Below are 18562 nucleotides of genomic sequence, written 5' to 3' on the forward strand. Positions count from 1 at the left end.
AAAAGAAGATATATTTTGAGTCCTGCTGTCCACTCCTTAGGATTCTGGCTATTTGCCTTTCTTCATTCTCACTCTGTTCCTGCTCTTGCTTTGCTGTTCTAACTTGGGCACCTGATTCCTTGACTGCTGGCTAATTTCCAGATCTCCTAGCATATGACCACCTTGCTTGAACTCAGCATGTTACTGATTTATCCTTTTGATCTGACACTCGGCCCAGTTTGATCTTATTCCTGACTCAACCGATGTGCTGGGCTGTTAGCTTGAGTTTTGCTATTCTTGGGTTTTTAGCATTTATCTTTTGAGGATTAGTGAAGCTTCTTGTTAATGCACGTTGATAAATGAATCATTCTTATTTGGGGAAAATACAGGCTTTAAACATGAACTAGATGTTGAGAGAAAGATGGTGAAATAACTTTTTAAAGCATGTAGGGTATTTTGGGGGATTGCTGTTTATAGCTGGTGATATGAGCTGCAGCCCTTACTTCCCCAATTTCCAATAGTAAGTGGACTTTTAAAAATATCCTAACATTTTAAAAGTGTTTTCCAAGGTGGTTAGGAAGAACAGGGGGTTGGTTCAGATTTAAAGTCGGCAGTACTGTTGAGAGCACACAAGCCCATGAATCCCATAAAGGGGCATCCTGGATCAGTCAAGGCCTTGGGTCTGATTCTGTCTATTATTCCAGCTACAGTAAGTAAAATGGAGAAATTATAAACCTTCTCTTCATAAAATATGCAAACAATGGCTGATAAAAACTTCTGCATATTTAAAGGACAATAAATAAAAAATGTATTCCAAAGACATGCAAATGTCAGCAGTATCAAGATACTACAACACTCAAGTGGGTGCATCAGAGTGGCTGTTACAAATTACTGAGATTAATTGAGAGCCGTGTTGTTAATGCTAATGATATACAGTTGGGGATGTAAGAGTGGAGTTGTACAGTTTGCACACTTTTGTTCTAAATATGTTCCTTAATTAAATCCTTGGATGTCCCCCCCACCCTTAAATGATGTTGCCATTTCCAGCTGCTTCACCAGTTCATTCCACTTTCTGTAGTTCTGCCTCTGCTTTTCCATGTATGAGATTCCATTTATTCTTTTTTATTTAGTAATCATCCTCCTTTCTCCACTTCAGCTTATGTTTTGTTGTTATGGTTTTCTCCAATGTTTGCTAATGGAGCAACTTTCTTATTTTTTCATCTCGGGGCAGGGAGCATGGACGTTTTCCCCAAGTGATGAGAAGGTTCATGGAAGCTTTACAGGAGAGGAAGGGAACCTGTGTCCCTCCAGATGATATTGAACTACAGTTCCCATCATTCCTGCTGCCCATTGGCCTTGGTGGCTGGGGCTGGTGGATTGGAGTTCAATAACGTCTGGAGGGCCACTAGTTCACCATCCCTTCTTTACAGCGTTAATCTTCATTCAAAGGAGGGAATACTTACTGTTTCATGATGTTATAATATACTTCATTTGGACTCTCCCTGTGCACACACACACCCATCCCAGGGCTAAGTGGCATCAGCTGCCCTGTAAGGAAGAAAAAGGAGTGAACAAGGAAGACAGGAGCAAGTCCAGTTAGACTGCCTCTGCCAGGAGATAAGAGGCAAACGAGGGCCATTCCACCAGCAATGCTGATATTCTTTCCTCCTTTTCCCTCCTCATCCCCTTTTCTGTTGCCATCCGCCCCCAGTTGCTCGCCACACAAGCTGCTGGACGGCTCAGTGAGTACCTAACAAGCACAGCAGGGCTACCCGTACCCTTGGCAAGCCATCATTTTGTGTAAAAATGGTGGGTTGGGGTTTCCCAGAAATGTAATATTACATAAATGGCAGTCGTGAAAAGGCTATATACGCATCATTACAGGCATGAACGGGCCATTTACACCTGTAATGTTGCAAAAATGGCCCCTTTACAGATGCCATGTACGTGACATTGCATATCCGGAAAACCCTGAGCTACCATTTTTATGCAAAATGGTCATTTGCTAGGGGGATGAGGGGCCACTAGATGCGCAAGGACTATACGGTGCTCATGTGAACGGGTCTGGTAAGTGGCGACAGCTTGGTGAGCAGGATCTAGAAGGGGTCCACTGCACTCCACCCCACCCCCCTTGGAGTCCTGCAACATCCCTACCATTTTCCTTGTGTGTCATCTCTCTTACTGATTGATCGTAAACTGCTCCAGGAGCGTTTTTGGGTTGAGGAACAGTATAAAAATACTTTAAGGATGCAATCCTATGCATGTTTAGACAGAAAAAAAGTCATACAACTTCCAGCTTGTCCCAATCAGCCATTCTCCCAGGCATAGGATTGTGCCCTAAATGAATAATAGAATGCATCTTTAGTGGCAGAGACAGGTAAGAACTAGAGGGTATCCTTGAAGAATAGGACTGAATGCTCTATACTACTGTAGTGACCTTATCCCACCTATGCTTACATAAAATGGTTTCCTATACTATTTCATGCTTCTTCCTTTTGAAGTATTTGATTGTTTTCCCCCCTTGAGTTAACTTGTGATGGCAGTGATCTTACCTATACTTGCAAGACATATATCTCCTCGAGTGAAACAGGATTTAAACTCTTGTATTAGTTTTGTTCAACACATTTATAGCTACATGTGTGTGTGTGTGTGTGTGTGTGAGAGAGAGAGAGAGAAATATTTAACATGATATTGTAATGTAATAGCTCACATTTTCATAGTTGAAGTGCCAGGTACAAGGTACTTTTGGTTGATTAATCAAGGTTAAGTGTTATATCCATAGTGACATTAACTGTGGACTAAGACTGTTCCTGCTTACTCTGAAAATGGTGTATAAGAGGTTCATCAGACGAGTGTTATATTGCACACTCGCTACTGTCCACTTACAGATGTTCATGCATCCTTTAGATGATGTCATCTGCCTCCCACGTGCCTCCCGCTCCCTCTGCTCATCTTTCCATTGCAAAATAGACCCCCTTTTAATCCGACTTTTTTAAAAAACGCAACGTGCCACGATCTCCTGCTGTGTACAGGAAAGTGGTGCAGTAAAAACATCCTCCAAATGGGCTACATGGTCTTGTTTACTTCCTCTTTTCCCTCCAGGAAAAATGTGGAAGTGTGGAAAAGCAGCGTTAAGGAAATGCGATTTTCACCCATGTGATGATGCTCTAAAAGCTAGTTTCAAATTCTGGTCAAGAAGGAACTGTGATGAGCCTCAGTTGTAAATAAAACAAGCAACAGGAATTTGTGGTCCAGAAAAATGGGATAGGGAACGTGTAATCCTCTAACCCTCTCCTAGTTCCTTAACAATGTTTAGGCAATCAAGAGTCTTACATTTCACAGAAACAAAGATAATGCAATATCAGACACAGGGGTAATGGTCACATGGGAAGGGACCATTTCATCCACCGTGCCCACATAGTTTCAAAATACAAACAATAATGGAGCAGTGAGAGTAGATATAATTGAGGCCAGGTGTTCCCAGCCTGCTGCAGTTTTTTTTAATGGAACCTCAGTATTAAGAGAATGTATGAAGGAAACAAATGAAATGTCTTATAAATGACCGTGATGAAATCTCTTCTAATGGCTTTAATGGAACAGTTTGTTTGTTTGCTCATTCATTTAGTAGCACATTGGTTTTCCACTTATGAAGCATGCTGCCATTGTTCAAACGTAGAAAATAACTACTGTTCTGTTGTAGAGATTCTGTAAGACAGGATACTTAGAGTAAGTTGATGTGTCTTTAAGCATGAGAGTAAAGGATGAACAAGCCAGGTTAGCTACACACACACACACACACACACACACACACCGGGTTCCTCTTTGTGAATGAAGAAATGTGGCCAGACTAAGTATGCATTTTCTTTTTTTAAAATCACGTGCTTCAAGTTGCACCTAGTTTGACCCTTAGATATTTGTATATCATGATCTGAAACATATTTTCTCCTGTCCAATCATCACCCAATAGTCCATGAAGATGGCTAGAATTTGGCTTTCTGGGCAAAGATAGTTTTTACAAAGTCTAGCCTGTGTTAAAACCTATATTCCCCTTCCCTCCAGAACTGGATCCTGCCCAGCTCCTTTCCACTAAGAGGACTGGGAGAAATGAAGCTGCTGGATACTAACAGAAATGACTAAAATAAGCAGAGCATGAATGTCATCGGTTCTAGATTTAAAGTCCATGGAAGCACAGTTGACAATTATTTCCAGTTCTGTTAGGAACACTTCTGACAAATATACTTCTACAAATTTCCTGCCTAAAGTCCCACCCAAGCTGGGAGCAATTGCTGCCAGTGCTGAGTGGGCTGGTTTTGGCAAGGAAGATACATATAAATAAGCACAGGGAAAGCCAGAGGTGGAAAAAGAAAGCCAGGTTCACCGGGGACTTTGCTGAGCAGTCTCACAGGAACAGTTCCTAAGGGGACATTTCTCAGACGGGAGACATTTTACGCTCTCCAGTCATTGCTCTTTCTTGTCTCTGACTCAGCAGACCTGTTGTCTGATCCAGCTGGTGCAATTCCTGCCTGTGCTATAAATATAGAAACAATAACATAGTCTGGCTATAAGCATGACAGGATAATGAAAATGGCTTCTTTTTCACTCTGCTTTAGCTTGGGTGCCGATCAGGATGATTATAGAATAATTGGAAAAAGCCTCAGGCATTTTGACGTTCTGCATGACACCTAAAATATTGTTGTCCTCCCCTTCCACTTCTTTGGCACAGCTTCACACACACACACACACACCTACCTGATCTATCCCTACAAGGCAGCTTCCCTTCCCTCAACCAGAGTCTTCCTGAACTCTGCGGTATCCCTGACCCATCCATCAGCAATGTTACATCAAACTCATAGGATGTGACAAGACCTCCTTGCTCAGGGCTAGATCAAAAGATGTGGAGAGCCTTTTATTAGGATAGATTTGCCTCCCCAGACACCCCAGACTGGCCTGCTTAGCTTGCTATATATACACATTGTTTTAATGAACCGCTAGCATGTTATTAGAAAGCTGAATAATCCTGCATAGTTACCACATGTTCACAGAAAAGAGGGTTTGTGCTTGGCAATATGGTGTGACTTGCGTAGCATCATTTATTCTATTATCCTCAGAAGAGGAATCCACTGTTCTTTTGATGATAGAAAGAGGAGATAGGAGAAGGAAGCTAAAGAAAGTTTGCTTCTTCTCTACTTCCTCTATTCTCCCAAAGGCAGATGATATAATCTCTTGGAAGGTTTTATAATGATGGAGAACAGTATTCTATCTCGCCTTCCCTTTCAAAATGGAAAACTGAAATAGTACAGCTATAGAATTTTTAATCTTGGAGTCTTTCCTCTGAGAATCCTGAAGGCATGCGCATGTTTTATTTAAGCATGTATTTAATTAATTGGTTAAATTTGCATGCTGCCTCATTCCAAGAAACAGTAATGCTGATGCTGATGCTAGGATCCAACAAGCTACTTCTATGACAGAGACCTCCCATATAAAGTACTGCTGAGATTGGCATTCATATAAAAAATAGTTTGCCTTGCAGAAGGGGTGGGGATGGAGGAATACTACTATTCAGGGAATATTTTGAAAGCCCCCTGAGCACACAGAACTAGTTTCATGCTTCTTTGATTTCTGGCCATTATTAACTAGCTAAATCCCAGTCAAGTTTGATGAGCAGGAGGAGTGTCATCTATTCCACAAGAGGCCTCTGAAATGTCATCGGTGACAGAGTGCTTTGGGCTGAAGGGATCATTCTAGCTCTTCTCCCCCATTTTCCCTTGCTCCTCAAGCCTGCCTCAGCCTACTCTATGGCCATAGCTAGTTGGGGCAAAATCCTGGGATGATCCTCGGGATTGTCCCTGTGCATTCAGATGATGCACAGGATATGGGATCAGGGAAGGATGATCCCTCCCTTGCCCTGGGATCTCCCCCTCCCCCTTAGGCCTGGTTTTTCCACAGTCTTGGGCTGAGCCTGAGGCCATGTGGCTGGGTGCCGCGGTTTGTCCCAGCTCCTTGTGATTCCTCGTGAGGAGCCGGGACCCGCCCACGAGGCATAGCACTCCTCAGGAGCACTGCGCCCATCGGGGCTGGGGTGGGGTAAGTAATTATTTTTTAAAAAATTAATTTACCTTTTGCGCATGAGCATTCGTGCGCTGCTGGCCTTTAACTGTAAAAAAAATGGCGGGTGCGACGCCTCTCCATCTGAGGTCGTTGTGTGCCACTTGTAAACAGAGGAGGGATCTCGTGATAAAACCATCGTGAAATCTTCACCCCTCCATTGCAGACTAAGAGGTAGGTCTAGCTAAGGCCTATGTCACAACAGTGTGGTGCGTTGAGTATTCCTTGCCCCTCTGCATACATGCAGGGGATGCATAAAAATTCTGAATTTCCTATATCTAGCATTGCTTTTAGCACATGTGATGTAATAACATATTTAATAACTGAGTGTATATCTTTTTTTCAAAACTCAGCTGTTTCTCTTAAAATCTTGTGAAAAAACGTGGCTGTATAAAGTGAGTAGTGTTAATTGTATAAATTTGTGAGGAAAGGGAGGATGAAAAATTATAAAGATTGTAAAGATTCCCTTGTGTGTGTTTTTTAAAAAATAAAAACATATCTTTCCACATGCTACAGTGTCCCTTCTTCTGCTCCTTAAAGAGAAATTAGTTCAGTCAGCATTTTAACAGAAGCACACAAAGTGTTTGAACGTAAATGTTTTCTGCTAGATTACATGTGCAAAATTGGCTTCAAAGCTCATCTGTGTGTTGCATAAAAAAATCCCTTGAGCTTCCAGCTTTGGTATCGGAGGTTAGCCAGAGGACTGAATAGTTGTACTCAGCAATAGTTGATAAGGTAGAATAATAAATGAAGAATGGAAGCACTTATTTTGCCCAGGAAATGCTGTTTTGCAACTTGAAATGCTACGTTGTATTTGGAATGCATTTATTACTATGGTAAATCTATTTTCCTTTTCCAACAAAGAATTTCTCTCTGTCTCTTTTTTAAGTGTACTATTCAAGAAAGGGCAACTGTAAAATCATTTTCAAGAAAAATAATAATGTTTGAGCAGACAGATTCTCTGAGTACTGTAATATTACATATATCTTCCTAATGTTACCCTTTTTCATAGGTATAGTCACTAAGGAATTTTCGTAGAATATTTAGTTACATTACTCTGAACCACCTAAAGATAGTGATTCTATAAAAAGCAATGGTTTAACTTCTGAACATATTCAATTGTTGCACAATTCCATTGAGATATGACAATACTGTCCAGCACTAGATATTTATTAATTTGCTAGGGTTTTTCAACCCTGAAAGAGCCCTCAAATCTTACAATAGGAGATACAGTTTTCAAATACAGTAAAAAATAATAATCATAGAATAAAAACAGTAGATTAAGATTATGAATATGCCACAGAAAGAATGTTTTAAACTGTTCAAAGGGTTTAGGGAAAACTGAATAACCAAAGCTCTGCTGCCTTTATGTCTCTATCGCAGTTGTTTTTGTGTCTCTATTTCTGTTTCTAACAGACCAATCCTAGGCATAAGTACCCAGAAGTAAGTCCCATTGAGTTCAATCAGGCTGATTCCCAGGATAGTGGGCCTAGGATTGCAGCATAAGCCTGTGCTCCCATAGCTAGTTACCTAGAAGGGGGCTTACTTCTAATTGGGCATATATAGGATTAGGAACATAGGAAGCTGCCTTTGTACTGAGGCAGACCATTGGTCCATCTAGCCCAGTACTGTCAACGCTAACCGGCAGTGGCTCATCAGCATTTCGGGCAGGCGTTTTTCCTGCCCCACCTGGAGATGCTGGGGTTTGGACGTGGAAACTTCTGCATACAAAGCATGTGCTCTATCACTGAGCTACAGCCCCTTACTGCACTTTGAATAGCTCTAAAATAAAATATGTCTAGGGATGAAGGAGGGAAGGTAAAACTAAAACAGAAAATCCTATTTAGGAGTGCTATTTTAGGATAGGGGAAAACAAATGTTGAAAGGCTTGCTCTTGCAGCACAGTCCTTTATATGTGTACTCATAAGTCCTATTGTGGTCAATAGGCCTTGTTTGCTAGTAGACTTCCAGCATAAATTGCAAAAAATCAGTGTACTTTAGGTTATTTGTGATGGTTACTGAGGAATACTATCTGGTCTGAATTATAGGTTGGAGCTGAATGCTCCCCTAACATCCCTGAATGATGTTCTTAATGAAATAGGAAAAGTATTGGGCTGGATCCAAAAAAGCATGAACATAATGACTTCACTCATTAGCACTGTTGTACAATCACTAGCAGATGACTTTGCTCAACAAAGTACCCATGGCTGCATCACAGTTATGAAGGGACTGTGCAACTACTTGTCCATACATTACAAAGCAAGCCCTAATGTCTGGGGTGCATGCAGTTCCCCATTGCAAAGCAATCCCCAATGAGGAATTCTTTGTACTCCATCCATTGTGGCTTCTTTTGCACTAAGAGCTGAGCTTGTGAGTGAATGCTGCAAGTGCTATGCAATGGGGAACTGCATGCACCCCAGACATTGGGGTTTGTGTTTCACAGATGTAAACTATAAAATAGGGAAATATGTATAATTGAAAGAAAACATAGTGAGCAGTCTAGTGTAAATGGTTTCAAAAGGGTTTGAGCAAATTGAGGCCCATCTCTGGTTTTCTGTTTATCTCTCTTCCAATTCTGCTAAGTAGTACACATCTCCTCCATATGTGGAAAAGCCTTTATGCTCATAGAACAGCACATTTGGATGCAAGCCAGTTTCTGTGGGCATGTCTACACCATGCCTTATCCCGGGGATCGTCCTGGGATCATCCCTGTGCATCCACATGATGCACAGGGGATCCCAGGGGCAGGGAGGGAAGATCCCTCCAGTTCCCTGGGATAACCGGGATGGCTTTTAGCCCGATTTTTCCCGTGGTCTCAGGATCGTCCTGAGACCATGGGAGGTGTGGGCAGCTTTCCTGGTTTCATCCCAGCTCCTCACGAATAAACGCAAGAAGCCGGGAGCTGGGCACGGAGCTCTTCAGGTGCTCTATGCCCATCAGGGGTGGGGAGGGTTTGCTGGAGCGGGCCTTTCTTTAACCTTTTAATTTTCTCTGGAGTGCACACCAGCTCTTCTTACTGTAAAAAAAAAATGGCCGCCGCGATGGACGTGATGCCCGGGATGTTTATTTATTTATTTATTTATTACATTTTTATACCGCCCAATAGCCGAAGCTCTCTGGGCGGTTCACAAAAATTAAAACCACAGTAAAACAACCAACAGTTTAAAACACAATTACGAAATACAGTATAAAAAGCGCAACCAGGATAAAACCACACAGCAAAGTTGATATAGGATTAAAATACAGAGTTAAAACAGTAAAATTTAAATTTAAGTTAAAATTAAGTGTTAAAATACTGAGTGAATAAAAAGGTCTTCAGCTGGCGACGAAAGCAGTACAGTGTAGGTGCCAAGCGGACCTCTCTGGGGAGCTCATTCCACAACCGGGGTGCCACAACGGAGAAAGCCCTCCTCCTAGTAGCCACCTGCCTCACTTCCTTTGGCAGGGCCTCATGGAGAAGGCCCCCTGTAGATGATCTTAAGGTCCGGGTAGGTACATATGGGATGTTGCACGTCCCATGTTGACTGAGGGGGAGGATCTCGCGATTAGCATATTGCGAGATCCTCCCCCTCCCCTCCCCTGGTGTTGACATGCCCTCAGATGGATACAAAATCCCCCCCCCCCAAATCTGGTTCTTATAACCTGGTGTTTTTCAAATTATGGATATGGATCTCCAAGGCAGTGATCGTAGGCCACAAATATGTTTTCTGTGGTTATATGGGTTTTTGTATGCGTATTTCATACTTTCGTTGCTTACATGTTAATTATAGCACCCACAACATCACTGGAGAAAAGACACAACTGCAGTTTGCAGACGTCAGACATTCTCTAGCCAGCAATAAACTAGAATATGCATCTCAATAAAAATCAGTCATTCCATCACATACATCTTTAGCATGCATGCAGGCATGACTGTATATAGTATGACAACATTTATTTCCACACCATCAGCTAAAATAACTCTTCTAATATTTCATTCTTTTATTTTGGTAACCTGCTAGAAGGGCAAAATTCTGACCTAGTCTATAAAATTTGTGTTAGTTGGCAATCATATTTTGTAAATTCAAGATAAAATCAAAATGATAAGCATAATGTAGAGAAAGCATAAAATTGTGATGGTTGATGGTAATGGCAGACTTCATGACTCTGATAGCAGGTTATGATGATGCATGAACTGAATGCTCAAGTATTAGAGTGATCCAACTGTTTCTTAGCTGAATGTTGATCTTCTTGAATGCTGTTCTTGTGCAATGCATTTGTATTTGTCTCATTCTGAATTTTCTTTCACATATTCATGCTGCATTTCTGTTTTTAATTTTAAATGCTGGTGGAGAATTAAACATCTACACATTAAAATATCTGTATATTGCTGGAGTTTTATTTTTATGTAGTACAACTTGAATTGGGATATAAATGTAATTATTTGTTGGTTTATATTTGGGATTTCAGCTTGTTTTCCATATTATTTTTCTACAAGTATTCTATTTAGTATATTATGACACTAAAGTGTTACAGATGATGTTAGTTTTTTTGCGATGTTATTTATTAGAAAAAATAGATTGTATGTTTATATTGCTATCCACCCCGAGGCTTCAAAATAGAGCAATATAAAAATAGATGTGCTGTAACAGAGTCTGACATGTATGTCAGTGTTCAGAGTTTTCTTTTCTTTTTTAATCCTTTCTCCTAGCCATCTCAAATCTCTCTCTCTTTTTTCAGATTTTTCAGCTCTCCATAGTTCCCATTATAGGACTTTATTCTCAGCAAACCTTTATAGATTCGTTCTCTTCCCAATTCCGCTAAAGTCTGTCCCAGTTCACTGTATTTTATTCTATGTCTATTGCTTTCCCGATGTATTCTCATTTCCCTTCATGACTATTATGAAGACCTGGTGCTCACCTTTTCTGTAGCTTTTTTTTCTCTGTATCTTTTAGCAGTGTGTCATGATCTGCTTGCACAATCCATTAATGAATTATAGCTTTAAATTATTGCTTTGTGAAGGGTTATTATTTTCATCCTAGTTTTAAACATTGAAACTGTTACACGTTACATATAACTATATCCCTTCAATGCTGGTGTGACATGATGGCTTCTTGTACCACACTGGTATGATACTCCATTCTATGCAGGAAGTGATGTATGCATGTGAAGCTATGTATGCATGCTTAGCATACATACATAGGCTAGCTGCTGTTAAGATTTCAAGCCCAAAAGCTACTTGATACATATTTTAAAAAACAATCATCTGTAATTAGCATAAAAGGGGGGAACTGGCAAGCACAAGCCCTTATAAAAACTACCTCCTAAGGCCCCATATATGGTAGTTTCACATATACAGAGCTTTCCATGGATATAACTGTGACCTCCAATATAGATGTTCCTTCCACTGCTGGTAGAGCTTCTCTCTGCTGACAAAGCTTCTCTCTCCACCCCATCGTAATCCCAGTCAGATGGCTGTCCAACAATTGTTCTGCCCACTTTTATTTGTATTACAGTTCGCTATATAAGGAACCCATATTGGGTTGATTCACTATGGTATAATGTTAAAATAATGCTATTTTGGTTTGTTTATTTATTTATGTTTAATAGGCCAGATCCAGTATTATGGACAAAGGATGGTGGAGAGTTACCAGATCCAGAAAGAATGGTTGTCAACGGTAGGGAGCTAAACATTAATTTCCTAAATAAAACGGACAATGGTACATATCGATGTGAAGCAGAAAATTCTATTGGCATAAGCATCGCAGAGTATGTTCTGATTATACATGGTGAGTACTTTCCTCTCTGTCATTTAAATGATGGTGTGCATTGACATGTGCTTTGATTAATTTATTTGGCTTAATTTAAAGTTATTTTTACCCTATCTTTCTAAAAAATAAAATTGGCTGTGTTTTACTTTTAGTATTTTTTTTAAGTGGCAGGCTGCTGGCTGAGACCAAATATCATGATTTTTTGTTTTGTTTTTGTTTTGTTGGTTTTTTAAAAAAAGTTGATGGGAGTTATTTTAATAAAATTGAGTGAGTGGTGGAGAAAATATCTAATTGTAAGTTGTAAACAAAATATTTTTAGTTTTCTAAAGATAGATTGAATGTACTTTTCATCGCAAAATGTTTTCGGAAAGGAATGGAAAGGAACATTTTGGATGGGAAATGCAAAAAGTAAAAGTACAAATATAATAGAAATGTTATATTTTTATAGATCAGTTAGTGATTTCTACAATGCAAGCTACTACTATTTGAAAATATCCTTGTGATTGTAACTGCAAGGAGGGTCCATATGATTTGCAGTGACAGGGGATGTCCCAAGAATACTGTAGTGATTCTGAACTGAAGATCCCAAATTCTGATTAGTTTGGGTCTTCTCAAGATCTCATGAATTTACAGGCATGAGGCAGTATCCAGATCCATATAATACTCTTTTTCCATATTTAGAAAGGAACAATTTCTGAAAAGCAAGCAACATGTTCATGTAGTTGTGAATATTTACCATCAATTCTGAAATGTGGTAAATTCAGGAAAAGTGGGACTCCAGTTCTCACATCTCTAGTTAGGGAAGAACAATATATTTGCCTCATTGCAATATCTTCCTAAAGATATTTCTTGATCTAGAATCATCCACCGTCCTTTTTCAGAATTACTGCATTTAAAAAAGAAAAATAAATGGTTGCATGCAAAAATTAAATGGTGAAGAAATATTAAGTTAATTAAATTTTGTAAGTACTTCATGTGGAGAATTTTTGTTTGGTGATTCAAGATCGCTAGCAGCATGTTTCACTAGGTGGTTGAGTTACCTTTATGCAGCTTGTTCACATTTATGATAAGTACTTCTCTAAGCAACTTTTTAATTAGTCCTTTTTGGTTCTGTTCTTGAACTATAATTTATTAAAACTACCCCATGGATTAATGCTTCTCATGCTGCTAGATGAGTGCTATGAAATTTATCATTAGTTTATCATTAGGATTAGTGACATAAGTAATGAAAGGCACATTGAAATTATGAGAACTTCTTGCACAGGTTTAATGTTTTTAAACAGAAATAAATAAAATCAGCAAACATTGGTTCACTCCCTTCCCTGTCCCCCAATACTTTGGAAACAGTCTGCTATGGTATGGTGGTTGTATATGTGCAAGATGTGAATCTGTTCCCTTTAGAAACGTGTCTGTTTAATTATAATGTTTCTATACAAAGTGGTATACAACACCAAGTCCCCCAAAACACATTGAATAATTTAATACAGAGTAAAAAAAAGCATCAGCAACAATTGGTATGAAAGCTAGATAAATACAAAGTATATGTGTGCGAGTTTCCAACTTCCTCATGCTCCATTTGACTAAGAAATAGAACCCAGGAAGCGACCATACAGAAGCAAACATAAGCAGGGCAGGCATATGAAACTCATTGCCTGGGGTAACCAGTAGCAGGGAACAAGTTTAGCTGCCTGGATGTGGCCCTTCAATGTCTTCTATACAAGTAAATAGTTACCATTTATTCCTTTCAACCACTGCTCTTGGACACACTATTACAGTGATGACTAAACCTGTCTGGAACCACTGACACTTGGGTATTCAACATACATTGGCAGAAATCTGGTGCGTCTGTGTGTGTGTGTGCAATGTGTCTGTGGGCACTTAGTGTATATCCTATGCCCCAGGAGTCCTTGCAGCATAAACACTTACAGAAACAATCACACTTTTTGCTTAGTGAAAGTATTTCTAGATCTACCTTTTCATACTATTGTGCTGCAGCAGTTTTAGTCATATAAATAGATGGATGTCTATGAGCTCTTTCCCTACCCCCACCTCCACCCCTGGTTTGTTACTAGTCAGCTGCTTGCACCCTATTGATTTGATTATCTAGCTAAATGGGAGTCAGAGATATGCTTCATTATCAAGATTATGTTGTGATGGTTAAGTTTGATTATTTGGTGCTCTGCGCCTGCACATCCTTCATATTATGTAGTCGAAAGTTGGCCTTGCTGACATTTTTCTGTAATGGATACTGGAGAGTTTTCCTAATTAAATTTCTGCAAATACAGATTTGGAACCACCAAGGGTAATTGCAGATATATATATATATATATATATATATATATATATATATATATATATTATATTCTCAAGCACTGAAAGTCTTCAGAAATAAGATCATGCTGAATGTTCGAAGTTTTTAAAAAGTTCCAATGTTTAGCATCCTTTGAGATCAAATGCTTCTTCAGTATAGTTTGATTATAAAGATAATCTTTGACAATTTCCTGTTCTTATTTTTGAGCAATGTGATTAGATGTATAGCTTTATGAAGTGCACCAAGTGGGACAGAACGCCCCCCTTCCTTTCTCCCCCTTACTTTGCAGTTTGAAAATTGAAGAAAGGGTTATGCCATTTAATAGAGGGCATATATTTCCTTATCTTCATTTTGCACAAAAATTGTCTCTAGCATTTAATATATTCTTCCAATGCAGAGTTAATAACCACTATGGTTGGGTGAGGGAATTTATGATGGTCTTCTCCCTCACATTTTGTGAGATCAATTTAAGAGGACCAAGCACCACAGGATGAAGGTAATTTCTTTCCAAAATATGCCAAGAACAATTATAGGGGGTTAGGCAGAACTGCGGCTATATATCTTATGTTATCATTTTCCAGTTGGTCATGTGACAGTGCATTGGGAAGCCGGGTTTACATAGATTACCAGTTCTGCCTGGCAAATCTTCTTATAAAGACTGAGTATGTGGGATGGGGAAATAAAACCTGAATTGGAAAAGCATAGGGTGGAGGATTGATTCCAATTTCATAACCACTGTTTCGTAGGCTCACCATTTTGTGTTGAGAATTGGGAAATGGAGTTGCATGAACTTGCTAGTTCTGATGAAAGCTGGTGCTGCACATGTAGAGGTATAAATAGGAGTGATGTGGGGATTCCCTCCAAAGGTGAAAATATATTGATGAAGGCTGTTTATTTCATTAAGTGCCACATCTACAGGCTTTTCTTTATCAACACGTATTCACCGAAACAATCTGGATAATTTAACCTTTTCCTTTTTTCCTTTCCTTTTTTTAGCAATAGTCTGCCCTTTGGCCAAAAGTTTTCCTTATTTGATTGAATTTATTTGTTCAGTTTGGAGTGATTCAATCTGGACCATTTATCTGCAAAAGTTGTAGAGGCGTAAGCTGAGAAATATGTAATTCTTGTATTGCATATAACTGAAGGTTCTTAAAATTTTGCCACAGCCATAAAAAAAAGATCATCACAGAAAAAAAAGGGGGTTGAACAAGCCACAAAATTCAGTTCATCATGTCATGTGCACTATCTACTGTAACAGTTTTAGGCCTTAATCATTTTAGCAACTACTGTGAATAAGGCTACTTGATTAGTTAAGATCCATATCTACAAGTAGTATTCCCATCTGCTGAACCAAAGTTCCATCAGACATTCTTCCCAGCAAAGGTGCGTGAAATCCTTTCCTGGGACTATGTATCTATCCATAGAATAATATCATCTATTTGTGGAACAAAGGCATTAAATACGGGAACATGTCTATACCTCCCACCATATATGCAGAAGGCTTAACCTGGAAGCGAAATTCTGTAAATGCCATCCTGAGCTCCAAGGCAGTCAAGGTATTAAGATAAAGATGACTCACCTTTGTAAAAATTCTACCACCTGCTCAATCCCATTTGTTGAATGATTCTAACATCTTTATTAGCATCCTGTAAGTATAACCCATCTCTAAGTTTAACAGACTCACTAAGAGGAGAGGGAGGCAATGAATGAGAAAAATAGACAGATTTTGCTAACCAAGAAGTCCAACCATCCCTGTTCTTCTGTTTGAGATAATCATTTCAGATAAAATAAAATAGCCTTATTTACTCTGACAGATATTGATAGTAGTCCCACTTCAACACAAAAAAAGTAGCTGGAGTGCCAAGAGGAAGGGCTAGAACACTTCTTAGAAATTTATTCTGTATAACCTCCAGGTTCACCATACAGAATATCTGCTAAGTTTTGCTGATACAACATTTTCATTGCTCAGTATCCAACTGGCCTCCCTATGTTTTGAAGAATGTATAACAAGCTTTTGCCAATCTAGAAGTAGCCAATATATTTTTTTTGTCCCTTCCAGATCCTCTGAGAAATATATACCCAAATACTTGTATGATGAGCATTGTGTGATACAATGATTATTCAAGATCCATTTATGTCTTTGGAGTCATTTTTGGCAAACATCATAATTTTACTTTTATCATAACTTTAAGAAATTCAATCCTACAATATGTTCCCAGTTTTCTCAGTAATCTGTGCATCCCTATCTATTTAAGGGATATATATAATAATAATAATAATAATAATAATAATAATAATAATAATAATAATAATAATAATTTTATTTGTTACTTGCCTCTCCCTCTGGATCGAGGCAGGGTACAACACAAATGCAAACACCATACAATATATATAATTGATTAAAACATTTAAAACCAATACATTATTAAAAGCAGCACATTATTAAAAGTCATCTTAAAATTCAACTGGGTAGGCCTGCCAAAAGAGATCAGTCTTTACGGCTTTCTTAAATTCCGGAAGACTGTTAAGTTGACTAATCTCTCCCAGCAGGCCATTCCACAATCTGGGAGTGGCAGAAGAAAAGATCCTCTGGGTAATAGTTGTCAGCCTTGTTTTTGTTGACTGGAGTAAATTCTTCCCTGAGTGTGCGGGGTGGATTGTACAGGGGAAGGCAATCCTGCAGGTAGCCTGGACCCAAACCATGTACACTCTGTCGCCTGACAAACATGCCTAAAACTAAAAAGAGGCCACTTGGATCAGATCAAAAGTCTGTCTAATCCAGCATTCTGTTCACACAGTGGCCAACCAGATGCCAATGGAAGGCCCACAAACAGGACACAAATGCAATTGCACCCTCCAGCTTGTGTTCCCCAGCAATAATAGTATACTGTATTCAAAGGTATACAGCCTTCAATACTGGAGGTAATATATAGCCATGATGATTAGTAGCAAACAAATCTCTTGGACACCTTATGCCTCTATATTAGCTCTGCCCACTGACTACATATTTAAATATAATGGTTGGGTTTCCATTGATTCTTTCTAGCTTCAGTGGTTTTCAATACAGTGTTAGTGTCTGAGGTAGTTTGGAAGATGCGTAATGAAGCTAAAAGGAAATTATATTCATTTATCGGAGGGGCTGTGCATGATTTATCTAGTTTCTTTATCCCCTCCCCCAATGTGAATATCAGAGCATGAAGGAAATGCCTTACTGTAGAGGAAGGCCCCATCCTCAAAACACAGGAAAGTTAGAACCAGTTCTGTCCCATATTTTGTTATTTAATTTGTGCTTTAATGTTTGCACACATTTTCCACATGATGATCTTACTTATTTTCAATCGCAGCAGTTTTTCTTCCTTCCAGCTTTCATTATCGAGTACTTTGGAGTCACCTATCTATCTTTTATTCCCTTTCCTGTGAACACTTCTCTCAGTGGGACCCTATCTGCTAATTCCCTCAATTTCCAAAGTTATCTTCAAAACTCAGGAGCGATTTAGACAGCTTTAGCACAAGCAGAGGCTTGACTTAAATGAAAATGTGTAGTTTATCATAATTAGAGATTAAGAGTAAGCATAGTGTTTATTCATATTAATTATACAAACAACATGAACACAGTGATGCTTTAATTGGGACAGTCTAAAAATAAAATTATGGGGAAATCACTTTCTCCCACAGTATGAGCATGGAAAATTTTGTTTGATATTCTCTTATGATAGCTCAAATCAATACATCTGTATTGATCTAGAAGACAAATAGCAAGCTGAATCTTTTACATTACAATCCCACACATGTTTACTCAGAAGTATGCCCCATTGGTAAGGGCATACTTTTGATAAAGTCCCTCACCAAAGACTCCTGAACAAACTGAGCAGTCATGGAATAAAAGGAGAGGTCCTCTTATGGATCAGGAACTGGTTAAAGCAGCGGTCCCCAACCTTTTTGGCACCAGGGACCGGTTTCATGGAAGACAATTTTTCCATGGACTGGGGGGGGGTGTTGAAGGGATGGTTTTGGGAAGCCACACACACCCTCCAGCATCCTGGCTTTGCTTCAGCTGGGTGGGTGCCCAGCCAAAGTGAAGCCAGGACGCTGGGGCAGGTGGGCGGCTTTGGAACGGCGCACCCGGAAGTTGCTCTCCCAGAGCGGCTTCCAGCTGGGCGCACCGTTCCAAAGCTGCCCCACCCCACCCCACCCCAGCGACTGGGCTATGCTTCGGCTGGGCAGGCGAGATGGCACCCCACGCCCAGGTACGCTTGGGGTGGGTGGGGGTGGGTGGATGAAAGCAGCTCACCTGCGCGGCCCAGTTCCTAACAGGCCACGGACCAGTCCTAGTCCGTGGCCCAGGGGTTGGGGACCCCTGGGTTAAAGAACATAAAGCAGAGATTAGGAATAAATGGTCAATTCTCCCGATGGAGGG

General features: G+C 39.7%; 1 protein-coding gene across 3 annotated transcripts in view; it reads left to right on the forward strand.

Moving 5' to 3' along the window:
- The window catches only part of CADM2 (cell adhesion molecule 2), a 527339-nt gene that overhangs the window by 432335 nt on the left and 76442 nt on the right, over positions 1-18562 (forward strand). For all 3 annotated transcript variants that reach the window (XM_063126769.1, XM_063126771.1, XM_063126770.1), the window contains one exon: positions 11674-11852. In XM_063126769.1, the coding sequence (XP_062982839.1) occupies positions 11674-11852 (179 nt within the window). The remainder of the gene's footprint in view (positions 1-11673; positions 11853-18562) is intronic.

Source organism: Elgaria multicarinata, chromosome 5 (genome assembly GCF_023053635.1).
Source record: "Elgaria multicarinata webbii isolate HBS135686 ecotype San Diego chromosome 5, rElgMul1.1.pri, whole genome shotgun sequence".
In the NCBI taxonomy this organism is placed as follows: Eukaryota; Metazoa; Chordata; class Lepidosauria; order Squamata; family Anguidae; genus Elgaria; species Elgaria multicarinata.